Here is a 27654-nt window from a genome sequence, read left to right on the forward strand (position 1 = left end):
AATTAAATAAAAATCTGAAAAGAATAATAAATATAAAAAACAATACCTTAAAAAAATATAAAAAACAATTAAATGTTTAAAAAAACTATAACTAAAAATATCACAAAATTAGAACACCTAAAATTATGTTCATCCTTCATTTTTCTTTCACCTACCCATTTTTTCTTCTCATACCCAACACATCGCGTACCCCATATGTCTCTTTATGCTTTTGTTCAACTTAGAAAAATCTCATTTTCTTCTCTTGTTATCCTTTCATCACCATCAAACACCATACAACATAGATTAATGGATTCAATAAGAGTTGTGTTATTTGAACATCCATTTATATTACAACTTTTGAGACAACCAAGATTTTACAAAGAAAATACTCTCTCCGTTTCAAAATGAGTGTCGATGAGTGTCGTTTTAGGTGTTTACAAACATATTAAGAAATGCAATGATTAAAAGAAAGAGAATGGTTATTTTACCAAATTATCCTTATTAACTATTGGTAGTTTTAAAAGTAATACTTTGGAAGTAGTGTGCAGAGTATTAATTGGAAGGTATAATTGAAAAGAAAAAGTTATTATTGCATTGGAAACTGAAAGTGACATTCATTTTGAAACAAATTTTTTTGGCTAAAGCGACACTCATTTTGAAACGGAGGGAGTAAAGTATTGACACAAAAATCAAAGCAATAGAGAGAAAGTAAAAAGATAATGTGCGTATGAGAGAGAAAGTTGTCACAAATGTTCTCAAAAAATGAGGTTCAAATAACATTTCTCATTCAATAATATGCTATTGCAATTTCCAATATTTCTCTTCTTCTTTGTTTCCACCTTAAGCTGCTGACTTGCTGTTGATGAGGAGAAAGATGAAGTTTCTTTAGTTTTTTTTTTTTTTCCTTCAAACCCAGATCAATGGATATCAGATTCCGGACATTATTGCTAATTTTTAATATTGTATTTTAAATTTTATTTATTTTTTAGTTAAATTGATATTTTAAATAATTATTTATTCATTTTTCCAATTAAAAAAAATGATTTGTTGACATGTTAATGACATTTTTCAAGTTGGCATTGCCACATATGTGTTCTTTTGGCCACATAACTTAAAAATTGAACACATCAACGTGTTTGGAGGGGAAAATAGGGAGTAGAACTAAAACTGCAAAAGACATGATAGTTTAGGGACAATTTTGTTCGATTCGAAAGAAACATGACCATTTTTGTAAGCTGGTTAAAATGTGAAGACTAATAGTGCAATTAAGCTAAATTATTAATGCTGCGAAGACTTTCTCATTGTTTCTATATTTATATCATGAACCCAATCTGGCACACTGTTCCATGCTTATGGTAACAAAATAATACTCCTATAGTTTGCCAACACCATCATCATCCATGACTAAAAACAATATAATAAACAAGTCTTTGAGGCTTTGATATATAATGCAAGACAATCAGATCAAAAGCATCTAACAACATTCTGAACTTCAACAAGGTTTGTGATTGTTGTGCATGGGATAAAACTTGGAATACATAGAAAAATGACAAGAAAACGGTCCTTTTACATGGATTTTCTGCCACCTGCTGTGATTATAGGCAGTGAATGTATTGACATGGCTTTACTCACTTTGTTCAAAGCAGCTACACTTCAAGGAATGAACAATCATGTCTTTATTGCCTATGCTTATGCTATTTCTACTTCTGTTCTCCTTCCTATCACTTTTTTTAGAAGAAGGTAAGTTTGTCAGAATCGCGATGTTAGAATGAAGTTTTGGTAAAATTAAATTCGTTGATGTTTCAACAAAATAATGATATCACCTTAATTTTGTCAAACTCGCAATCATTTCAAACATTATATACTTCATTTGATTATTTTCTTCACATGTTTCTTTCCATGTATTTTTGCAGATCAAGAGTTGTTCATCCACTCAGTTTCTCCATAATATGCAAAATTGTGCTTCTTGGAGCAATAGGGTAATTGAAAAATAGCATTTTGTTAATATAAATTTATTATATTTGGTATTTAATTTTATGGTTCTCATGGTTTTTGTTTATGTTAAGCAGATCTTCATGTCAAATTATGGGGTATATTGCTATTAATTACAGTTCTCCAACACTTGCTGCAGCAATTGGTAATCTTGTACCTGCTTTCACTTTCATGTTAGCTGTTATTTTCAGGTTTGCAAATTTTATTTTAATTTATCATATTTCTCACCCATATGAACAAATTTATTTAGTTTTTTTTTTTACTCAAGGGAAATGATAGATTAAATATGGTAAACACACTTTTGATCCTATATTTTGACTGATTCACGATTTAGTCTTCCTATTTTTAAATTTGGTAGCTCAATTTTAAAATCTTAAGAATTTCCCTATCAAGAAATTTGAAGCTTATGTTGTGTCTGGTTGAATGATGAGTTAGCATGTCAACGAGGGACGTGACAAGTGTGAATTAAATTTATTATTTTATTTTTTCATGTCATTAAAATAAAATGTTGTTTAAAAATAAAACTTTAACTGACAAAATTTCAAACCCTATAAAAAAAATTTAGATTCCAAAAACCATACGTTATCACAAGTGATTTGTCCACTAACTTAAGAGTTGTGTTATTTGAACATTCATATATGTGACAACTTTTGTGACAACCAAAATTTTACAAAGGAAATGAGGTAGTGACACAAAAATCAAAGCAATAGAGAGAGAAAGTAAAAAGATAATGTGAGTATGAGAGAGAAAGTTGTCACAAAATTTGTAAAAAATGGTTGTTCAAATATCATTTCTCCTAACTTAACATGACACATCAACAAAATAAACTTTGTGGTAGAAAGGATTTCATAAATTATAAAACTTGGTTGATGATGTTTCAAATTTAAAATGAAGAGACTAAAATCATGTATCAGGCAAAATTGAGAGACTAAATATGTATTTAACTCTAAAATTTAATTTAATTAAAAAAAACTTTAAAGTTTAATAAAGTTCAATGAAAAGTGTTAGACTAAATATATATCACATATTCTCTCTAACAAGAAGGAAAATTTTAAACTACATGTATCCTCTACATTAAACTTAGTCTGTTGTCCACGTTTGCTCTTATAATTGTAATTAAGGATGGAAAAGTTAGCTGCAAAGAGTAGAAGTAGTAATGCTAAGGTAATGGGGAGCATAATATCAATAGGAGGTGCTTTTGTGTTGACTTTCTACAAAGGACCTTCCATCATGAATTCCTCATCACTTCATCAACCAAATGGCTTTCTCAAGTTAGTGGATTCAAGTTGGGTCATTGCTGGCATTCGGTCATTGCTGGCATTCTTCTCACAGTTGAATATCTTATGTTTTCACTATGGTACATTTTATTGGTAGGATTTGTGGAATATTTTGTTCATATTTTAAACATCAAATCTCACATTGCTATGTATTGAATATTGTTAGACTCAATCTTTATTAAAGTAGTTCAACCAATTCTGCCCACCTTTGCGACTATAGAGCAACTATAGTTCGGTACATTTCTTTTGATGAATTAGGGTTTACAATGTATATAGTGCTACAGGTCAAATTACAACAATACCCATGAACCATACCACATGATGCTATCGCCCCCACAACCTCCACCCTCCCCCAACAACAATCGGACCTAAAACACATTTGGGTCAAACATTAGGGTGGGCTAAGGGAGCTTTGCAATACTACGCTAGCTCAACTTTATCTCTATCCCTTGTCCCTTTTATGTGTCTATATATGAGTCATACAACCAATTAAACATGTTCTCTTCCTCTTCCTTTATTTCTCCTCATAAGTTAATTTTGAAATATTATTTCGTAGTTCTTTATTTGGGTTCTTGCTTGAAGGAACTTGTTGAATATTGAGAGATTTTCCATCTTATGCAAATAGATTATCAAGGTGGTTGTGCTTTCATGTATATCACTAATACTTTGCGGTTTACCCTCTAGGTTCATGATTCATGTCTATGGTTTGTGACATGATTCATGATACATGATCGGTAGTACGAGATATATTATAATTTTTTCTAATGACAAATATTACTAACAAATAGTATGTTTGAAAGTATTGATAGTATTACCCTTCTCTCTTAAAATCAGATGTTTAGGGTTTCTGGTGGTTGTGAATCGAAACATAATAAGAAGATAAATCGATTCACTATGTGTTTTTCCCCTACAACATTAGACACGAGAAAAACCTAGGGTTTGTGTGTTAAGAGCTCTTGGGTGAGGTTTTAGGGTTGAAAAACATTAGAGAAACGCCTTGGATAGTGAGGAATCATTAGAGAAAGGATCCAAAATTTCTCTAGCGAGTTCTTGAGTGATTCATCTTTGTGTGGGTTGAGAGAGAAAATGGGGATTACTCTTGGGGCACAATTAAGGATAATTCCTTGGTAACGTTTGTAACTCTTTTTGTTCATGTGAATAGATTGCAAAAGTGGTAAAAAAAAAGGAATTTCCTGTTGAATCTAAATTCTTTTAACCTCTTTGAATCTATTTGTAAAGACTCATTCATAGTGGATTAAAATGTTGCTCTCTCGAACATAAGTCAATTTAGCACAAGTTGAGTAAACAAATTTTTGGTGTGCTTGTTCCTATTTTCTTTATCTTATTCTTTGGTTATGATTGTAGATTAGCTATACATCTAGCTTTGTTGCTATATTTACTAATGATTGATTATTGTTGCTTGGACGGTTTTAATTTGTTGGTTGCTTTTGTAATTTGCTCCGCACATTATGTCATTTGTTCTAATTCACAACACTTACTAGTAAATGTTTCTTTATTTCTTTTTATTTAATGAAAGCTTAAAAATTTTAGTTCTAAAAAGTTTTAGTTTCTATATTCATTTCATAGGTACATGTCTTGAAAGAGTTCCCAGATGAACCAACTTTAGTCTTGCTTTACTCCATTACTGCCACTATCTTATCAACAGTTGTAGCATTGTTATCAGTTCCAAATGCAAGTGCTTGGAAAATAGGACTAAATCTCTCACTCATCTCCATTGTTTCTTCTGTAAGATACATTTCAAACCATTGCTTCACTATGACAATTTTTTTATGGGAAATGTTAACTTATACCCACAAGGCACAAGTTAATGATTCAAAATAGAAATATTTTGTTGCAATTACTGCACTTGACTGTAACTTTTTTACTTTTCAATAATTGAATGCACAAAATTTAAGAAAATGTTTCCATTTTTGGGTTGCTTAACATGTACCCTGAGGGCACAAGTTAACATGACCCTTTTTTTATTTATGTTCTGTGTGACCATATTTTTTTAGTTGCGTGACCACTAGTTTTCCAAAATTTATTTGGTTAACTCAGTGGAAAATAGTGGTCACGCGCATTTAGTTGCATGACCATATTTTTCAGCTTCTAAATAGTGGTCACGCAACTGAAAAAATATGGTCACACAAACCATATATTTGGTTAACTGAAATTTTTCAGAGTGGTACAAAGGGGTCTACACATTAAGGGTGTCTACCAATCTTTATTATGTTTTTTACACCTCTTACTTATTCACATTTATTTAATTTTTATAGGGAATTTTTGGAAAATTAATAGGGAATATAGTTTATGCATGGTCAATGCGTTTAAAGGGAGCTGTCTATGTAACCTCATTCAAGCCTCTACAAATTGTTATTTCTGTTGGCTTAGGAGTTATATTCCTTGGTGATATTCTTCATATTGGAAGGTATGGTTTATTCAATTTTTGAATTTGATTCTTGTCATTGTTCTTGCTAATTTTTATTGTTCCAACATAATGATATGGTTGTTCATAATCATTAATTTGTGTATTTCTTTCTACAGTATAATTGGAGCCTTGATCATCTCAATTGGCCTTTATGCTGTAATGTGGGGCAAATCAAGAGAAGAGATAGAGGAAGATGTTGGTAGCTTAGAGTCACCATCTACAGATAATGCACCTCTATTGCAAAGCTGTAGAATTGAAACTTTTGAAAACAAAACAAATGGAAATGTTTAGAAATATGGTTATCAAATCGAGATTCAATTATCAACCAAAATTCATGTATGTTGATTCATGAATCTAATCTTATAATGAATTATCAAATAGATGCGCAATAAAAAATGACAGGAAAAAGGTAAAAGATTGCGATCCTTTATATAGGAATGTGACCTAAAAATCCAATTTTTTTTTGTTTGAATCAACTTTCTAAACGTAGAAGTCGTAGATATGCTTGTTAGCTTTTCAATGAATGGTCACACGCTTCGATTCAATAAGGCTCAATCACTTCATGGCCTTTTTCGTGTAAAAGGGTAAAATACGAGTAAAATCTGTAAATTAAAAAGGAAATTCACTTAATCTTTTTTCTAGTCGAATTTTCGGAAAATGCTAAAATCAACTTGCCAAAGTTATGCATGTAAAATCGAAATTGATATATCATATTTTAACCTCAAAATAAATCTAGATTTAAGTCATTAATCAAAAAAAAAAGTTCAAGATTCATCATAACAACAAAAAGTCATTAATCAAAACAACAAAACACAAAGTTCAAGGAAAACAAGTGATTCATCATATTTTATCAAGATTCATGATAAGATTCATGTCTTAAATAGACATGTACAACAATTCATATTGATTGATTTCATTTTATTTCAAATTGAAATATGATTCACATGTATATGATGATATTGGTAACTATGTTTAAAAAGACAAGTAAAAACTTTCACCACTGTTAAAACTTTTCGATAAAAAAAAAAACTCTTACAATTTTATTTTATTTTGCTATGCTACAACTTTTTTTTTTTCGTTCTCATTTACATTGATTAAACGTAATCATATTCCTTTATTAAAAAATATAATCATAGTATTTTAAAATACATTATTTATGGTCCAAACGAACATTGTCACATGTAACTCTACATTATTGATGAATATGACTTGTCATAGTGAGCCACAAAGTTGTGGGGACACATCATAACACTTGTGAAATTTGAATTCTTGAATTTAAAAGTTGGGAGACTAAAATTTTGTTTTGATTAAAATAAAAGATCAAAATGTAGTTAGACGAAAAATATTATATACTTTAAATTAGAGAAATGATAGCAAAGTACAATGGGAGTATATAAACAGTTTTTTAAATGGTATAAATTTAATACAACCAATCAACTTTATCTTTCATTTCAGTTTATGGTCCAAACGTCATCATGAAAAAATCATTGAAATTCTCAACTTCAACAGAATCTGTGATTGTTGTGTAAGATATAGAACTTAGAATACATAGGAAATATGACAAGAAGATGGTCCTTTTACATGGATTTCCTGCCAATTGTAGTGATCATAGGACAGGAAACTATTGAAATGGCTTTACTCACTTTGTTCAAAGCAGCCACACTTCAAGGGATGAACAACCATGTCTTTATTGCCTATGCTTATGCTATTGGTACTACTATTCTCCTTCCTATCACTTTTTTTAGAAGAAGGTAAGTTTGTCAGAATCACGGTGTTAGAAATTATTGTTTAGAGCAATATCATAAATAAACAACATATGTTTATAACAACTTAGTACATGTTTAGATTGACGGTAAATTTGTCAGGATCACACTGCACCATCATCGAGATTTTGACAAAAATTATTTTTGGAAACGGATCGTGATTCCAAACTTACACTTAGCAAATACACTTCACTTAAAAAAGTCATACTTTGATAAATTATACTGTCTTTGTGATTTTGTCAAACTATATGTGATTTCAAACACACACTTGGTATTTTTCATGACTGATTTCTTTATGTTTTTTCTTATGATGTCTTTTTGCAGATTGGTTCCACCACTAAGTTTCTCCATAATATTGAAAAGTGTGCTTCTTGGAGCAATAGGGTAATGCCAAAATGGTCTTATCCTTTACACCAGTTATTGTTATTCAGTGAACCAAAAAAGTGAATTGTCTCTTATAATAAGGAACAAATGCAGTAGTATTTTTGTCTCCGGATGAAGTACTGATTGTTTACAAATTATTTACCTCCGGATCAAACTCCGTAATACCAAAGTCTATTTCTCCACGGAACCTAGTATTGATGTTATTTAGTTTTGGAGAAAGTGGTCTCTTTATGTTATGCTTATGATGGTTTGTGTTCATGCTATGCAGATGTTCAGCTCAGATTTTGGGGTACATTGGTATAAATTACAGTTCTCCAACACTTGCTTCAGCAATTGGTAATCTGGTACCTGCTTTCACTTTCATTCTAGCTGTCATTTTCAGGTTCGATTATTAGTATATTTGAATTTTTCAGATTTTTATCATTGTAAACTAAGTTATTTAATTTTCGAGTGAAGATTCATTTTAATCTCTAACGAAAACCGAGTTAAAAATTTATGAAGTTATTTCTTGCAGTGATTTAATTAACTTCTATGAACATCTTAGTTTATTTTCCACTTATTTGTTTTCTTGTTATCATTGCAATTAAGGATGGAAAAGTTAGCTGCAAGTAGAAGTAGTAATGCTAAGGTAATAGGAAGCATAATATCGATAGCAGGTGCTTTTGTGATGACTTTCTACAAAGGACCATCGATCATGAATTCGTCTTTACTTCATCAACCAGTCGGCTTTGTCATGGCAGTGGATTCAAGTTGGGCCATTGGTGGCATTCTGCTAACAATTGACTTCTTTCTTCTGTCGCTACGCTACATTTTTCAGGTAGGATTAGTATTACGTAAAATGAGAGGCGTTATACTTTAAGAATTAAAGTGCGGAAACGTATGAAACACTGAAAGAGTCATGAACACTAAATACTACACTAACATGTAGAAAATGTAAGTGATGATTGAATGTAAATACGTGGAAAATTGAACCGAACTGTTAAAATAGTTCGGTGAAATTTAATAGAATCTTTAATGGTTCGTCCTGGACTAATATAAACATTCGATGCACCTATTATATGATTTCAAACCGAACATGATTGACATTAAAAAAGTGAACTATACTCCCTCCGTCCCATATTACTTGACCTATTTAGAATATTTGCACTATTCATATACCATGCTTTGACTCTATTTTTCTACTAATATATAAAAACAAAATATAGCATATAAGATGTTGTTAGATTCGTCTCGATCAATATTTTCAAAATATCAAATTTTCGTAATTTTTTCTACTAGATTATTAAAGAAATTTAAGTTTAAAATTGTGCATTGGCATACGTGACAGGGTCAACTAGGTCAAGTAATATGGGACGGAGGGAGTACTTTTTATAACAGTACTGATTCTTTGTGAACCAAAGTGAATGTCAGAGTTGTTTATAGAAGTACTAAAAACAACGAACCAAACTACACTGAAAAGAACTGAATCGTTACAGATAGTTCACAAGCTGAACCTGTTCAATTTGATAGTTTGATTTATTTTTAACCTAAATGTAATCGCACGTGTCTACGTCGGTGCTACATAGTATTTGCCAGAATGTGACAATTGACTTCCTCAATTCTCTCATTATTTATATTTCATAAATAAACTTCAAAAATTTAATTCTAAAATGTTTCAGTTCATATATTTATTTCACAGGTACATATCTTGAACGAGTTCCCAGATGAAGTAACTTTAGTCTTGCTATACACCATAACTGCTACCATCATATCAACAATTGTAGCTTTGTTATCAGTTCCAAATGCAAGTGCTTGGAAAATAGGCCTAAATCTCTCACTCATCTCTATTGTTTCTTCTGTAAGATACTATTGCTACACTTTGACCAAAAACATGTACAACTCTTAAAATAGTGTAGTTTATTAATGTCACATTTATTTTTCCAGGGTATATTTGGGAAATTTATCAGCAGTACCGCTATTGCATGGTCATTGAACATGAAGGGGGCTGTTTATGTAACCTCATTCAAGCCACTCCAAATTGTTATTTCTGTTGGCTTAGGAGTTATATTCCTTGGTGATATTCTTCATATTGGAAGGTATGGTTAATTCAATTTTTGCATTTAAGCTATGGAATCAACTTATGGACATGTCATAAATTACTTTCATAAATCTCTTCGAAACTATGAAGCCCAGATACTTCTCGGATTAGGTGTCCCCCGATGTCGGATATTGTACCATGTCCGACACTGACACGGTAGTCATTGAATTATGTCATTTTCTCAAATTATTATAATTGATGACATGTCCGTGTACTTGTTGTGTCCGATGTCCGTGTCTGAGTCCTTTAATTTGTGTATACTTTTTTTTCATTGTGCAGTATAATTGGAGCCACAATAATCACAATTGGTCTTTATGCTGTATTATGGGGCAAAGCAACAGAAAAGATAGAGGAAGATGTTGGTAGCCTAGAGTCATCATCTATAGAGAATGCACCTCTTTTGCAAAGTTATAGAACTGAAACATTTGAAAAGAAAACAAATAGAAATATTTAAAAGAGTGAATATGCTTGTTAGTCCTTTAATTTATGCACATTGATCAACTTGGTCCTAGGATTTTTTTAAATTGCTAAATAGTCCCTCAATTTCATTGACGTCTATCAAATAAGTCCATTCGTCAAGTTTAGATGTTAGAACCTAACAGTTGTTTTGAGACTAAAACAACAATTTTTTAATTTGAAAGACTGAATCCAAAACAAAAAAGAAAAAGAAAACTTACAAAAACTAAAAAAAAACCACCGACACTTTAGGAATAAGATCATATTTAAAGTCAATAAGTGAATGAAATTGAAATAAAGTCAGCAAATAAACCATATGATAGGACTGGAGTACCTGTTTTGTTGGTTTGCAAATTACATCAATTATTAATGGTAAGTTATGTTCTTGGAAAATAATATCCATAACTCGTTTGACACTTTGCGGACGTAAAAATAGAGAAAGTAATGTGATAGATGTGATAAGAATAGAGATAAAAGAGAAAATAAAATATTGAATAAGTGTAGATAAAAGAGAAAATAAAGTGTTGAATAAGTGCATGTGAATTTGAGGAGTCTAAATATCGAGTTCGGAGGGAATCTAGACTCCTAAATATTATTACTCTCTTTTTTTTTTTTTTTTTTTTTTTGCCAAATAGTGCATTCTCAACATGAGTATTTTGAGTGGGTCCATACTCCCACCTCACTTTGAAATAACTCATTTCTTTTATACTCCCCTAGTACAACTTTAAAAACTTATATTGAGTCCCACAAATTTTTTTTTTTTTAAGGAATTGAGTCCCACAACTTAAACCAACACATGAATATTTTAGGCAAGTCTCCTTTTTTATGCATAATCAAATAAAAAACAAAACAAATGCATGGATGTGTTATGTGTCAAAAAAAAAATGCATGGATGTGTTTGTTTGAAGTTTGTCAAATTTATTCTTAAGAATAACATTCATTAGAATATAAAGATGTGAATTTTATTCTAAGATATTTTAAAAAAATGTTTGGTTAAACATTATAATATTTCCAAAAACCTTAAAAATAGGGATTAGAATATAATAAATAGTTTACGCATGAATTTATTCTCGTCTTCATATGAACTTTATTCCCACCCATTTTTTTGAATTTTTTTTCTATTCCCATAATTTTATACCCAAAAATAAAATTTAATAAACTTATAACAAACATAACCATTTATATTTCTATTATTTTATTCCAAAAATCTACTAATATATCTTGAAACGAGCACGTGTTTTTTATTCTCAAAATACATTGCTTTGTGTCAAAGAAAGAGTGTTAACGGTACCACCAAGTTATCGTTCTACATAGAACTTCTACACATTATCTCCAATGATGAGCAATTGAATAATTGAGTGACATACCGGTGGACTGTGAGCTAAAATCCACAAATCAACTTCCTTTCATTTTGAGCCTTTCACTGCAAAACCATTATCAGAAATTATTCTTATATAACATGACAAAACGTTAATATTATAAGCACGTTTTTTATATAGCCTTATCTTTCATTTTGGTTTTTGGTTCAAAAAATGGTCCAAATCAAAAAATTACCATAAAAAACATGTCACAGAAATTCTGAAGTTCATCTGTTATTGTTGTGCAAGTGATAGAACATAGAAGTGACAGAAACATGACAAGAAGATGGTCCATTTACATGGATGTTCTGCCAATTGTAGTGATCATAGGCCAAGAAACCATTGAAATGGCTTTACTCACTTTGTTCAAAGCAGCTACACTTCAAGGAATGAACAACCATGTCTTTGTTGCCTATTCTTATGCTGTTGGTACTTCTGTTCTTCTTCCTGTCACACTTTTCACTAGAAGTAGAAGGTTCACATTTATCTATTGTAATTTTCATTAACATTCAACATATTTACATAACTTGGTGTATGTTTGAATTGACAGTGAGTTTGACAGAATCATATTTATATAACTTGATAGATTAATTTTTTATGTTTTGCTTTTCATATCTCTTTGCAGGTCAATAGTGGTTCCTCCACTCAGTTTCTCCATAATATGCAAAATTGTACTTCTTGGTGCAATAGGGTAATGGCAAAAATGGCCTTATACTTTACTACAATATTTGATTTGACTGTTAGGGTCTTTTAGGAGTTAACCATCACAATAGTCTCTTTGGAGATACTCTTAAATACATCCTCCGGTCACTGTTATAAGCAAAATTCCACTTTTTAGGTTTATTCAATAAATGATATATGTGGTCTATTTAATGGACCACATACATCATTTATTGAATGAATCTAAAAAGTAGATTTTTGCTTATAATAGTGACCGGATGGTGTAGGTCCTTGAGATTGTGAGTATTTCGAAAACGTCTCTGACTCTATTAAACTATAAAGTTGGTCCCTATACTCAACCATTTAATATAGATTAAGTCTCCGACTCTATTTTAACAACTTATTGTCAATTTAGTCTCTAACTTTATCCGTTTACTAACAATTTAGTCCCTAACACATTCTTTAAATGACTAATATGAGTAAATTTATCAGAGTCAGAGATTTTTTTTAAAATATTCATAAAGTCAGAGACGTATTGAGTGCGACATACAAAGTTAAGGACTAATTTGAAGGTTCACTCAGCCTTTTAGTGTACTAGTAATTTGGTCTTTGACTGAAACAATCTTCGGTGAAAGTTTACTTATTTTTGGGTCAAACTCCAGACTAATCAGAACCCTTTTTAAGACAAGAAAAATACTAGTAATTTTGTTATGGCTAGTGTTGACGTTAGTTTGTTATGGTCAAAGGGTGTCATTAATTGTATGCTTTATGCAGATGTTCATCTCAGGTTCTGGGGTATATTGGTATTAATTACAGTTCTCCAACACTTGCTTCAGCAATTGCTAATCTAATACCAGCTTTCACTTTCATGCTAGCTGTCACATTCAGGTTTGCTAGTTAGTACTTCCTTCGGTCTTATATATAAGGAAAAAAAAATTTAAGTTTATTTAATAATTATTCAATGAACTTAAAAAAGAATCTTTTCTTATATATGGGAGCAGAGGGAGTATATTTGAATTTGCTAGTTAGTACATTTATGAAACATCTCAGTCTATTGGCCACTTATTTTGTTTCCTCCTATTATTGCAATTAAGGATGGAAAAGTTAGCTGCAAAGAGTAGGAGTAGTAATGCTAAGGTAATTGGAAGCATAATATCAATAGCAGGTGCTTTTGTGATGACTTTCTACAAAGGACCATCCATCATGAATTTCTCATCAGTTCATAAATCAATTGGCTTTCTCAAGTCAGTGGATTCAAGTTCGGTCATTGCTGGCATTCTCCTATTAGTTGACAATTTTCTGTCCTCACTATGGTACATTTTTGTGGTAAGTAGGGTAGGATTAGTATTATGCAAAATGAGAGATATTATACTTTAAAAATTAGGTTTAATAGCAGTTTTACCCCCTTAACTTTTTCAAAGTTGCGATTTTCGCCCCCTAAGAAAAGAAACTACAAAACTGCCCCCTATGTTTTGCAACTGTAGCAGTTTTGGCCCCCAAGGCCAATTTTGACTCAGTCTACGCTGATGTGGCACCATAAGTGAGGTGCCACATGTTATTTTTTTTATTTTTTTTTGGCCTTGGGGAGCCAAAACTGCTACAGTTGCAAAACTTAGGGGGCGGTTTTGTAGTTTTTTTCTTAGGGGGTAAAAATCGCAACTTCGTGAAAGTTAGGGTGCAAAAACTGCTATGAAGCCTAAAAATTAATGTCTAGAAAGTTATGAAAATTGACATAGTCACGGACACCAAACACAATACTGACACTAGCACGTAGGCATCAATAATAATTTGAAGTTATGAAAATGATTGAATATAACACACATTTCTATGTTTGACATCAGCACATGCCAAACACATGTTGGACACTGAACACGTCTTCAATGTGAAGTATCAGTGCTACATAGTATTTACTAAAATATACCACTCTTCTTTTAAATATGTTATTTTTTCTTCTTTTCCATAGAATCAAATCCTTTACAAGTAAATATTTCTTCATTTCTTGTTATATAATGAGATCATCAAAATTTTAGTACTGAAAAGTTTCAGTTCCTTTATTCATTTCACAGGTACATATCTTGAAAGAGTTCCCAGATGAATTAACTTTAACCTTGTTTTACTCCACAACTGCCACCATCATATCAACAGTTGTAGCTTTGTTATCAGTTCCTAATGCAAGTGCTTGGAAAATAGGACTAAATCTCTCACTCATCTCCATTGTTTCTTCTGTAAGATACTCGGCAACACTACTGCTACACTGACCAAAATATTTGAGTTGTGTTATTTTGACGCACAAATTTAATATCAAAATTTAACTTCAACTTAGATGGTTAACACAATTCATTCAAGTATGTGATTAGCCATGACTTTGAACTTTGTTAACCACTACTTTTTTAAGTGTTGAAATATACATATATCGATTAACCATCAGATTGTGTTCAAATATAAATGGTATTCATTAATCAAAATTTGAGCTTAAATATACATTTGAAAATCGTGGTTAATGACGTTCAAAATTGTGGTTTTAAATGTATCGAGTGGACTATTAATAATTTATGACACCTAAATTGTGTTAACCGTCTTAGTAGTTGATGAATTTTGGTGTCAAACTATGTGTCGAAATATCATTTTCTGAAAAATCTACACCATTTAAGGTTGTGAACTTTATTGATGACACAGTTCTTTTTCTAGGCCATTTTTGCAAAGTTTATAGGCATTCCAGTTTGTGCCTGGTTAATTCGCTTAAAGGGGGCTGTCTATGTAACCTCATTCAAGCCACTTCAAATTGCTATTTCTGCTGGCTTAGGTGTTATGTTCCTTGGTGATACTCTTCATGTTGGAAGGTATGGTTAATTCAATTTTTGCATTTGATTCTTTGCTTGAAACATGGGGAAGCAAATATAGAAGGCTCCCACCGGATATTAATAGTCTACTCAATAATTAATATCAATGGGGCTATTCTTGGTTCGATCCAGAAAGGAAGATTGAACTGACCTGTTACAACAATTCGATAAAACTCAACTGAACGGTTAATGGTTCGTTCCAAACCGTTTAGTGCACCGATGATGTGGTTTTCAACCGAGCTGAAAATACCTTTACAAAAAAAACCGAACTGATTCTTTTTGGAATCAAACTGGAAATACCTTTAAAAAATACCGAATTACTTTTTTGTGGACCGACATGTACAAAATTTCTATCATCAACCAATAATAAGGGCTTTAGAAAAGAAGAAATAAAAAACTAAAAACCAAAACTGAATTGTGTTAAACTAAACTAAATTATAAGGAAAATAACCGAACTTCAGCTCTGTTGGTGAACTATTAGTCACATTTTGGGTTTTCGTTGTGGTTTTATTCGCTTTAAAGTTTCAGTTCGGTTTTTAGTTTTCTTTCACAACCACATGTGGAGCCTGCATGATTTTTCAACTTATTTGAGTTTATCTACTAGTATAAGTCTCATTTCTGATTTATGATTGTTAATGGGTTCATTTGTGTATTATTTTTCCTTGTATTATACAGTATAATTGGAGCCATAATCATATCAATTGGACTTTATGCTGTATTATGGGGCAAAGCTACAGAAGAGATAGAGGAAGATGTTGGTAGTTTGGAGTCACCATCTAATGAGAATGCACCTCTTTTGCAAAGCTCTAGAACTCACACTTTTGACAATAAAACAAATGGAAATGTTTAAAATATGGTGGTTATCGAATCGAGATTCAAATATGAACTAGATTCCTTATATTGAATTATGATTAGAATCCAAAGATTTTTTTTTGGCAGTCAAAAAACTTCATTCATTCAAAGGCAAAAAATAATACAATCGATTAAGAGTTGGGACATTCCCCACACCCATAAATTGAGATTATACCTAACAATCAAGATAGTAGGATAAATCCTAACGATACATCTATAAAGTTCAGAAAACAAAAGGGCAACAATCCTCCAAAAACAATACCTTAACAACCAGACTAATTCCTTCCACCTATGGTCCAAGATCACCAAACTTTTGAGATCCATAGTCTTTGATGTCATCCAACTCCGAAAAAAGATTGTACTGTTCGCGCATATTGACTATAATTGGTCTCTGTGATAACCAATACAACCATACGTTGAAAAGTCCTATGTGAGGCTAAGAGGATGATGAGTTTGCTGATTGTCGCCAGGAATTCCTTACTCATAACAAAGTACCGATAAGACGAATCCTTCACTAGCATTTCAACAAACACATGGCATGCAAACTTGAAATAAACCAACAAAAACAAAAGGCAAACAAAAAAGTAAATAAAATAACAGAGAATCAAAAACATGGAGCCAAACCACACTCTCAAACGGGAAGATAGCAGAGAAACCCAAATAAAACTTTTCCATGGTGGCTTTCGAGGGGGCCGTCTCAGGATCAGATCACTGGTTAATTTGTGACTTGGGGGCGGTTTAGTAAGTGGCCGGACAGCTTGCGAAGAAATTGATACCCATCTTGTAGCTTGATATATGCTTGTTGGAGGGACTTTATGGGACGTGTTCCAGCAGAAGTGAAATACAATGACAGAAGGGTAAAGGGTCATAGTGGTTTTCTGTGAAAAGTTAAAGAGGAGCTTTGCCATGAAAAAGGAAGAAAAGGGATGGAAAACTTCTCACAGAGGAGAGACAAAATATAACTTCCCACAAGGAGAGACTTAAACAATAAACATCTCACAAGGAGAGAATAAGAGAGGATACTTCTCACAAGGAGAGATTAAACAAAGACACTGACTTGGAGCAGCTAGATCATCAGTTGAAATTGATTTATGAGTTGTGTTGTTGAATCGATTTGGTTATGAAGGAATCGCGATTCAGAACCCTGAGAAAGAATTAACGATCACATAAAAACGATGAATAAGAGTAGTTTAGCGATCGCAGAAAAATAATATTCAACCCTCATAATAATTCAATCGCAACATCCAGAAGAGAATTACTGATCAAATCGTGAGGGTCTTCTATTTTAGCGATCGACAAAGTTGTTGTTATTTTCCTTTGATCGAAACCGAATCGCACCAACAATCAGTTGTTATCGTGTTATTTTCCTTTGAAAATATGATTTTTTTTTTTTGTCAAGAAATATTTGACATTTTAATTCAAAACAAGTTATATATGTGAAATGATATGAACAATTAAATATAAAGTCAAATAACTAAGTAGAAATGATATTAATTCCAAGTACTAAAATCAACATACATAGACAATGGAGTTTCAATCCGAGTGAGCATAGCTTATTTGTCGGTGACTATACATGGACCAAAATCAGAACATTGAATTCTCCACTTGTTCATCTTATTGTGAATTTCTAGTCACTAAACCATTTGATTAAAAAAAGAGAGTTTAATGAACTCAAAACAAAATGGAAGAAAGAGATCATCAATATAAGTAATCTATAGGAAAAAAAAAAAAGGATAAATATAAGTAAGAAGCGGAAGAAAGAAATCCATAAATATAAACAAATAAAATACCGTAGACAAGTTGGCATGTATTAGAAATGCCCATTGATCAATCTATTCATTTAGATATCGTGAATGGCATAAATCTTAATTCCTGTGGTGTATATGAAATCTGTTTTGTTTTCACTTTTTTTGTGTCTTTTATCTTACTTCAACTTCTTTGGTAAAGGGTTTGAGTTTGATAATATATGCACACATGTGACTAGTTTTGCATTTTAGATACATAGTTCATCCCAAGGACTATATTGATATTAATAGTATTCCTACAAGTACTAAATTGATATTAGTATAATAAAAACACATTTGACATGTTTTTTAAAGGGTTAAAATATGTTCACCCCTTATTATTCGTGCGAATTTTGGTTTATCCCTTGTAAAAAAAAAAAACTTAAGATTCCTATCGTAAAATGTAGATTATTTGGTTTCCACTCCCAAACTCATCTAATAAGGTCACTTTGGTGATTTGACATGCTGAGTGTGTAAATAATTTTATTTTTGATTTTTTAATTCCCGAATGGATTTAAAGATTTACATGTCATCAAAAGATTTCAAAAAATAAAATCTTTATCTTCACAACTTAAATCTTCATCAAAGTTCATTCATATCTTCATTATCTAAACTTAAATCTTCATTCAACTCCATTTAATAAACATCATCAACAAAATTGAAATCTCTCACACACACATAGTAACACGATATGGAGATACAAGTGATATAAAAGAAAAAATAAAGTGTTAAATAAGTGTATGTGAATTTGAGATGTTGAATCATTATTCAATTTTTTCTTTGTTGAACAAATAATATATTGACTAGACTCATCCATTTAAGCATTAAGAAATAGTGAATTTTATATTTAAACTTAAAGCACGGTCAATGATGCAGCTCAACATGAGTATTTTGAGCGGGTTCATACCACCATCTCACTTTAAACTAAATCAGTTATTTTTTGGGATATAATATAACTGATTTGTGGGATATAATATAACTGATTTAGTTTAAAGTATATATGTCGAAATACTCATTTCTGATTTAGTTTAAAGTGAGCGGGTTCCCACAAATCAGTTATTTTCCAGAATTTCGAAATTTCGACATATAAACTAAATCAGTTATATTATATCCCACAAATTATACCAAAATATTCAATATTTATTTTGTTGATCTCAAAACCATCATATTAATATTTTAATTAAGTTTACTTTTTTATGCATTTGACAGTTTTTATTTCAAATTATACATTGCTTTGTGTCAGAGAGCGTTAGGAAAGTAACGGTGCCACCAAGCTATCGTTCTACACATGCAGGTTATGATGGGAAAACTTCATAATTTTCCCATGATGGGAAAATCTGAGTTGACTGGTTATAGCAAGTAATACCAGTTTTTCCTTTATTACAATTTTCACCCTCACAAAATTAAATATGATTGTACTGCCCAATTACTGTCTTTATTATTTTTTCTACACAAATGAATATTATTAACGAAAAAATCTTATCTTTGTACCAAATCCTGAGACTGTAACCCAGCAAATGAAGATCCTTGAGTTTCTTAACAAAAAAAAAAAAAAAAGACTTTGATTTCACCCATCTTTTAATAAATCATTCAATTGTCTGTAACTCAAAAAAACCCATCTTCTACTTTTCACTCATCCTCAACAAACAAAGATCTTTGATTTCATGTTGATTTCTGATTCTTTATTCTTCAATCGCCTTCTCTAACAAAGATCCAGACAAATCAATTCAGAAATCTTTCCTTGCAGTACCGTCGTCAAATCTACGGCGAACCTACGGCGAACCAAATCTATTTAGCGACATCAGAAACCAAATCTACGGCGAACCTTCCGTCGTCGCAAATCTGAGGAGCTGTTGAAAGTGGTAGACGACTATGGCTGATGCTGAATTTCCTTTTCATTGCGAGCAAGAAAATGGTGTACCAAATCCAACAATCGAAAGGACAGAGGTCAGCTAATTATTGATCTGTTTACATATTTTTGTTTGTGGAAATTAGTTTTTTAATTAAGGCTTAAAGCAATGCTAGGAACAAATAATTGTATCAGAGCTTAAAGATCCTGATATTTACAACAATCAAAATTTTTTTGTGAGTTACAGTATCAGAGCTTAAATACCCAAAATACATTGTATGAAAGCAACTTAATTTTATCATTTATGTAAATATCAGATGTTGCGGCTTAGAATTGTTTTGAAACCAACATAAAAATTTGAAATAATAGCTTGCTAATTAAGGCTTAAGTACATCTCAATGATGTTTTGTTTAGATTAGTGTTAAGTGTTGTGTCAATATTCCTCCTTTTTATTTGTAACTGAATCTTTTTAAATCATTAGGGATTTGGAAGAAATTTCGCTGGGTACGGAAAATTCATCTGACACGGATGAGTCTGTTAGAGAAAATGTTGAAAAAACTGTTGAAGAAACTGTTGATGGTGTGCCTGGTGGATGTACATTTGATTTGACAACAGCGGTGAACGGTTTGGATGATTTAGGTGAAATAGACTTCGGCTCTGTTTGGTAAAAATAGCGGATAGCTGATAAGCTAGCTGATAGCTTTTAGCTTATAAGCTAACTGATAGTTTTTAGCTGATAAGCTAGCTGATGACTGATGACTGATAAGCTAGTTGAAGTGTTTGGTAAAATTAACGGTTTAAGTAGCTGATAAATGTAAAATGACATAAAAGGGTATTATTAATTCAAAATATAAAGTTTATATAACTTGATATTTAAATATTCATGAATTCTTAATTCAATTTTGTTTTTTAAAAAGTAAATAGACATTTTTACAAAAGACTTAAAACAATTTTATATGGTTTAGAACCTAATAATTGACGGTTACAATGAATTTTTTTTTTTGAGAGGACCTTCTTGAAATTTATTTTACTGAATTATTAAATACATTATCAATCAATAAGGGATAAATAGACATTTTTACAAAAGACTTAAAACAATTTTATATAGTTTAGAACAAGGGAAAAAAACAAGTGAGGTATATTATCATTTAAAAAAAAAATAACACACAGGGGAGGTATATATATACACACACACACACGTCCATCATTATATTAGAGTTGTTGAACTGCAATATTAATGTGCTAAACAAAAGCATTGTACGCCGTCCAGTAGCATTTTTTTTTTAAGTATAATATATTATAAAGGGTAAATATGGGTTTTAATTAAAATAATAAGGGTAAAAATGGAACAAAAGATGATAAGCTATAAGCTATAAGCTCAAACGCTACTTGGAATAGCGTCTGAAAAATAGCTTATAAGCTCGTGGAAATTCGTGAAATAAGCTATAAGCTCATTGTAAAAAAAGTTACCAAACAGAGCTTATTTTGTCAAACAGACTTATAAGCTATCCGCTATAAGCTATAAGCTCTTTTTATGGTCTTACCAAACAGAGCCTTCATGAACATTACTGCAGAGGCAATAGTGAGAGGATCTTTTTGCTTTGGATGATTTGCTTATAAATAAATGTGATCGAAGGGAGTATCTTTTTGAGAGGATTTTACATATTACATTATTTTTTTAGGGGATATTACATACTATTATTGATAAACAAACAATTATTAATCAAACAAATCTTTGGTTTAGGTATTCAATACTACTAATACACTTTTTTTACACGTTTTTTACATAAAGAAAGCAGATTTACAATACTAGTATTATCGATAAACCTTTTTCTTACTATTATTTAATTATTTTATCGTTAAAAGACTACAAAATTGTAACAACAAATCTGTCAAAAATAATTGCTAAAACTCAATCACAAACTATATAATTTTTTTTTAGGGATCACAAACTATATCATAAAAAATGTAATTGTCATTTGTCACGTAAAAAAATATCAAAGCATTTCAGTTAGTTTGAAAATTAAAGGCCACGTTCAGATCCGTAAATAAATCTTTGATATAAATATATAAATGCATAATAATAGGTAATAGAGGGGCACATTCATAAATAAATTAAAATTAACAAGACAAATGGTACAAAAGGTATCCAATCCTATATCCAAGCCATCCAATATTTTAATAATATATCAATGGTGTATTTGAGTTTTTCCCATCATGAGAAAATTAAGAGACATTCCCACCATAAATGCCACCTGCCTCCAATGGTGTGCAATTAAATAATTGAGTGACATGCTGGACTGTGAGAAGAAAAAAAACACAATTCAGTTTATTACAAGAAAAAAAAAAGTAATATAATTCTATATATGGTTTATTAAAAAAAAATTGTCTATATATGTTAATGGTTCGTCAGCCAAAGTATTATTTTAATATGGTTTGATTCTAAATTATTTTTAGCAGCCAATTTGTCATTTTCATCATTGTTTGTATATTGCTATAATGGACCCACTCTGGTCCCAATTTGTCATGGCTAAATATGATAACAAATACTGATATTTTATAAAAAGTTTGAGATATTTTGTCAAAACCATTATCAGAAATTATTCTTATATACCATGTCAAAAAATCAATATATAATATATTCTATCAATTTAATAGTAATAGCTTTATATTTTATTTTGGTTCAAAAAATGGTCAAAATCAAAACCTGATCATCAAAACATGTCACAGAAATTCTGAAGTTCATCAAGGTTTGTGATTGTTGTGTAAGTGATAGAACATAGAAGTGAGCGAAACATGACAAGAAGATGGTCCTTTTACATGGATGTTTTGCCACCTGTGGTGATTATAAGCAATGAATGTTCTGACATGGCTTTACTCACTTTGTTCAAAGCTGTAACACTTCAAGGGATGAACAACCATGTCTTTATTGCCTATGCTTATGCTGTTGGTACTTCTGTTCTTCTTCCTGTCACTCTTTTCACTAGAACTAGAAGGTTCACATTTATTTATTGCTTGATGTATGTTTGGATTGACGGTGAATTTGACAGAATCACGATATGCCATCATGATTTTGGCAACACGGTGCTACTATGATTTTGTCAAATTCACCGTGTCTTTGATTGATTACAACAAAAGCTACACTTTATACTTCACTTGATTAAGTTCTTTATGTTTTGCTTTTCATATCCCTTTGCAGGTCAATAGTGGTTCCTCCACTCAGTTTCTCCATAATATGCAAAAGTGTACTTCTTGGGGCAATAGGGTAATGGCAAAAATGGCCTTATACTTCACTACAATATTTGGTTTGACTGTTAGGGCCATTTTAGGAGTAAACCAACAAATTAGTCTTGGATTTTGTAGGATACTCTCAAATATGTCTTTGAGATTATGAACATTTCAGAAAGGTCTTCCGACTCTATTAAACTATTAAGTTGGTCCCTATACTTAACCACTTAATATCAATTGAGTCCCTATATTTTAACAACTTACAGTCAATTTGGTCGTTGAGTTTATCCGCTTACTAACAATTTAGTCCTTAGCATATTCTTTGAAGGACTAAAATGAGTAAGGAGTAATATAAGTAAATTTGATAAAGTCAGACTTTTTTAAAATATTCATAAAGTCAGGAACGTATTTGAGAGCGATCTATAAAGTCAAAGACTAATTTGGTGGTTTTCTCGGCCTTTTAGTGTGTTTCATGTTTTGGAATTTTTTGGTACTGTTATGCAGGTGTTCATCTCAGATTCTGGGGTATATGAGTATTAATTACAGTTCTCCAACACTTGCTTCAGCAATTGCTAATCTGGTACCTGCTTTCACTTTCATGCTAGCTGTTACTTTCAGGTTTGCTAACTAGTATATTTGAATTTGGCAGATTCTTACTCTTTTTAACTGCAGTTATTTCTTAAAAAAAAAATTGTTCTTAAATTTTGTTACTCAAAGGTTAGCCCGGTGGTATTGACTTGGGACATGAGAGTATGCTCCTCCTCAAGGTCTCAGGTTCGATTCTCTCCGGTGCTAATTTGAGTGGGCTAATTTAGCTTCAAAAAAAATTGTTACTCAAGGAAATTTTGCGTTACTTTTCTTGCACTCAAAGAAATGTCTTAGAAACAATAATACATTCTGATACTTGTTAGTAGTGTGCGAAAAGAGAGCGTGACTTATTTACATACTCCACCAGTCACACTCACACCCTTTAACATGTCAGTGACTGTGCCAAATTGTCGATCGTGGAAAATAGTAGTTTATTCGAATTCTGCTACGCAACAGAGCTACAGAGCCGCTATCGCTGCTATTTGATAACAATTTGTACTAAATAGTTTGTTGCAAAACAATAGTGATTTCTTCAAATTCCACTACACTATAGTGTTGTAGTGCTATAGCCGCTATTTAACAACTTTGGCCAAGAAAGATAACTTATTGCAACACTATGTTTTTCTTTTTCTGGTCAAATAAGTGGCTAGAGCTCCTACATTTTAAATGTGGAGAAGTGGGGTATCCAGGGTTCGAACCCCGGCCCCTGCATATAATATGCAATATCCCTACCAATTGAGCTAAGCTCATGGGGATATTGCAACACTAAGTTTTATCTATAGGATAGCCTAAAAACTTGACAGAATAAGCTAACTAAAATTTGAACTAATGAAGGAGAAGAAAATTGTTTAAAACTACATTTTTTGCAGTGCTTTACATTTATGAAACATCTCAGTCTATTGTCCACTTATTTTGTTTCCTCTTATCATTGCAATTAAGGATGGAAAAGTTAGCTGCAAAGAGTAGAAGTAGTAAGGCTAAGGTAATTGGAAGCATAATATCAATAGCAGGTGCTTTTGTGATGACTTTCTACAAAGGACCTTCCATCATGAATTCCTCATCACTTCATCAATCAGTTGGCTTTCTCAAGTCAGTGGATTCAAGTTGGGTCATTGCTGGCATTCTCCTAATATTTGACTATTTTCTGTCTTCACTATGGTACATTTTACTGGTAGGTAGGTAGGGTTAGTATTATGCAAAATGAGAGATATTATACACTAAAAATTAAAGTCCAGAAAGTATATGAACATTGACACAGTCACGAACACCAGACATAACATTGACACTGGCACGTAGACACCAATAATAATTTGATGAAATTGAAATGATTGAATGTAACGTGCATGCCTATGTCTGACACCAGTACGTGCCAGACACGATACATGTTGAACACTGAACACACCTTCAATGTGAAGTATCGGTGCTATATAGTATTTACTAGAATGTGTCACAATTGGCTTCCTCACAGTTAAATATTTTTTTTCATTTCTTGTTATTTAATGAGATCATCAAAATTTTAGTACTGAAAAGTTTCAGTTCCTTTATTCATTTCACAGGTATATATCTTGAAAGAGTTCCCAGATGAACTAACTATAATATTGTTTTACTCTACAACTGCCACCATCATATCTATAGTTGTAGCTTTGTTATCAGTTCCAAATGCAAGTGCTTGGAAAATAGGACTGAATCTCTCACTCGTCTCCATTGTTTGTTCTGTAAGAAACAACGCAAAATTACGTATTTTGACATCAAAATTGATATCAAAATTTAACGTCAACTTAGATGGTTAACACGATTCAAATATGTGGTCGACCACTACTTTTAGGTGTTCAAATATACATATATCGATTAACCATTCAGATTGTGTTCAAATATAAATGGTATTCATTAATCAAAATGAGTTCCAAATACACTTGAAAATTGTGGTTAACGATATTCAAATTTGTGGTCAATTGCGTTAAGTAGACGATTAATGAGTTGTGACACTTGATAAATCTGTCTTTGGACGTAATTAACCTCGTACTTGAACTGTGTTAACCATCTTGGTCGTTGTTGACTTTTGATGTCTAATTATGTGTCGAAATATCATTTCTAAAAAAATTACACCTGCTAAGGTTGTGTAGTTTATTAATGACACATTTATCTTTCCAGGCAATATTTGGCAAGTTGATAGGTAATACAGTTTGTGCCTGGACAGTTCGATTAAAGGGGGCAGTCTATGTAACCTCATTCAAGCCACTTCAAATTGTTATTTCTGCTGGCTTAGGTGTTATGTTCCTTGGTGATACTCTTCATGTTGGAAGGTATGGTTAATTCAATTTTTGCATTTGATTGTTTGCTTGAAACATGGGGAAGCAAATATAGAAGGCTCCCACCGGATAGGGCTATTCTTGGTTCGGGAAGGAAAACCGAAATGAATTGTTACAACAATTCGATAAAACTCAACTGAACCGTTATTGGTTTGTCCCAAAACAAACCGATATATATGTTTAGTACATCGATTATGTCGTTTTCAACCGAGATGAAAATACCTTAACAAAAAAACCGAACTGATTCTTTTTGGAATCCAAAACTGGAAATACCTTTACAAAAAACCGAACTGATTTTTTGTGGACCGACATGTACAAAATTGCTATCATCAACCAATAATAAGGACTTTTGGAAGAAAAAAAAAATAAAAAACTAAAAACCGAACTGAACTGTGTTAAACCAAACTGAATCACAATGAAAGTAATCAAACTTCAGTACAGTTGGTGAACTATTAGTCACGCTTTGGCTTTTCAGTGTCGTTTTAATCCGTTTAAAGTTTCAGTTTGGTTTTTAGTTTTCTTTCACAACCACACCACCATGTAGAGCATCCGGAAGATATATGTGGAAAATAAGAGTTAGCTAATTACCTACTATAATGCATGCTATCCCGTTTACATCGTGTTTATCGTATAAGTGATTATCATATAAGTTCGTCCGAGCAATGTCAAAAGTATTTATGCACGTAGATCAGCCCAAATAAGTGAATCAGAATAGGTTAGTTTAGTAGCCTGCTTGCATTGATATTTTCATTTGGGAGCAACCTTTCCTCAAGCTAGGTCTCAAAACCATGTGTGCTTTTCGTCTCAACCAACCAGCCACATTTTAGCATTGGTTTTGCTCATTTATGAAATTTCCAACTTATTTGAGTTTATCTACTAGTAAAACTTCTTGCTCATTTCTGATTTATGATTGTTAAATGTACAATTATGTATTATTTTTCCTTGCATTATACAGTATAATTGGAGCCATAATCATATCAATTGGACTTTATGCTGTATTATGGGGCAAAGCAACAGAAGAGATAGAGGAAGATGTTGGTTGTCTGGAGTCACCATCTACCGAGAATGCACCTCTTTTGCAAAGCTCTAGAACTCAAACTTTTGAAAATAAAACAAATGGAAATATTTAAAATATAATTATCAAATCGAGATTCAAATACGAATTAAACTCCTTATATATTTAATTATGAATTGAATTTTATAATGAATCGTAAGATATATCTACAATAAAAATATGACATTTTGTCCCTAATCCATATATATGCAGGGGCCGTGGTTCAAACCCCGGACTCCCTACTTATTCACCTTTAAGGTGAATTTCTCTAGCTGCTAGGTTATTTGACGGAAAAAAAATAAAAAAATATGGCATTTCAATTTTTCGCCAGATTCAGTGTCATGAACTCAAGACAAAATATAAAGAGATCAATAAAAGTAAGAAACAAGAAAAAAAAATCAATTTAATCATGGTAAATAAAATCTAGGCTAAATTAATTCAATAGTCCCTTAACTAATTCTCAGTTTTCATTTTGGTCTCATAAGTCTTAAAATCATCATTTTGGTCCCTCAATGTTTGCTCCGTTATTCAAAAAATTCATTGGCCGTTAACTTTAACCCCAAATGCCTATGGTGAACCAACTTTAAGAGTGGTCCACCATAGATCCTATTAATTATTTTAATTTTAACCATTTGATTTTGTTTTAAAAGGAGGACCATTAGATAACGCAAGTGTATTTTATCTTACAGTGAGTCAACAACAACTAATCAATTCTCCTTTTCTTCATCTTCTTCGGATAATACTTCAGTGACATAATGTCACGGTGACATTAA

At 31.6% G+C, this 27654-nt stretch overlaps 3 protein-coding genes and 1 pseudogene across 7 annotated transcripts; all 4 read left to right on the forward strand.

The window, feature by feature from the left end:
* Window positions 1-1415: 1415 nt before the first annotated feature.
* LOC146912122 (WAT1-related protein At3g28050-like) lies at window positions 1416-6109 on the forward strand (annotated as a pseudogene). Its single transcript, XR_015015701.1, has 7 exons — window positions 1416-1722; window positions 1896-1961; window positions 2052-2165; window positions 3096-3344; window positions 4839-4997; window positions 5528-5679; window positions 5796-6109. The product of XR_015015701.1 is annotated as a WAT1-related protein At3g28050-like (transcript).
* Window positions 6110-6984: 875 nt separating this feature from the next.
* LOC146912123 (WAT1-related protein At3g28050-like) lies at window positions 6985-10466 on the forward strand. 3 transcript variants are annotated; one of them, XM_085719385.1, is made up of 7 exons: window positions 6985-7430; window positions 7767-7826; window positions 8095-8208; window positions 8415-8643; window positions 9505-9663; window positions 9750-9901; window positions 10183-10466. In XM_085719385.1, exons 1-7 carry the CDS (start codon window positions 7237-7239, stop codon window positions 10355-10357), a joined length of 1083 nt encoding a protein of 360 aa, XP_085575511.1. In that variant the 5' UTR covers window positions 6985-7236; the 3' UTR covers window positions 10358-10466. The 3 variants fall into 3 exon arrangements, with proteins under 3 accessions (XP_085575511.1, XP_085575513.1, XP_085575512.1); XM_085719387.1 differs by having other exon boundaries at window positions 6989-7390; window positions 8095-8162; XM_085719386.1 differs by having other exon boundaries at window positions 7002-7430; window positions 8095-8170; window positions 8425-8643.
* An 822-nt stretch (window positions 10467-11288) lies between these two features.
* LOC146912124 (WAT1-related protein At3g28050-like) lies at window positions 11289-16140 on the forward strand. The gene is made up of 7 exons (XM_085719379.1): window positions 11289-12192; window positions 12343-12408; window positions 13152-13265; window positions 13472-13703; window positions 14444-14602; window positions 15066-15217; window positions 15893-16140. The coding sequence occupies exons 1-7, from the start codon at window positions 11993-11995 to the stop codon at window positions 16065-16067; spliced, it is 1098 nt and encodes a 365-aa protein (XP_085575505.1). The 5' UTR covers window positions 11289-11992; the 3' UTR covers window positions 16068-16140.
* A 6224-nt stretch (window positions 16141-22364) lies between these two features.
* Window positions 22365-27060, forward strand: LOC146912125 (WAT1-related protein At3g28050-like). Of its 2 annotated transcripts, XM_085719377.1 has the most exons (7): window positions 22365-22698; window positions 22902-22967; window positions 23435-23548; window positions 24458-24689; window positions 25075-25233; window positions 25670-25821; window positions 26783-27060. In XM_085719377.1, the coding sequence occupies exons 1-7, from the start codon at window positions 22499-22501 to the stop codon at window positions 26955-26957; spliced, it is 1098 nt and encodes a 365-aa protein (XP_085575503.1). In that variant the 5' UTR covers window positions 22365-22498; the 3' UTR covers window positions 26958-27060. The 2 variants fall into 2 exon arrangements, with proteins under 2 accessions (XP_085575503.1, XP_085575504.1); XM_085719378.1 differs by lacking the exon at window positions 24458-24689 and having other exon boundaries at window positions 23435-23510.
* The last annotated feature ends 594 nt before the right edge of the window (window positions 27061-27654 follow it).

Source organism: Medicago sativa, chromosome 6, assembly GCF_051527215.1.
Source record: "Medicago sativa cultivar Bolivia chromosome 6, Bolivia_mono, whole genome shotgun sequence".
Classification (NCBI taxonomy): Eukaryota; Viridiplantae; Streptophyta; class Magnoliopsida; order Fabales; family Fabaceae; genus Medicago; species Medicago sativa.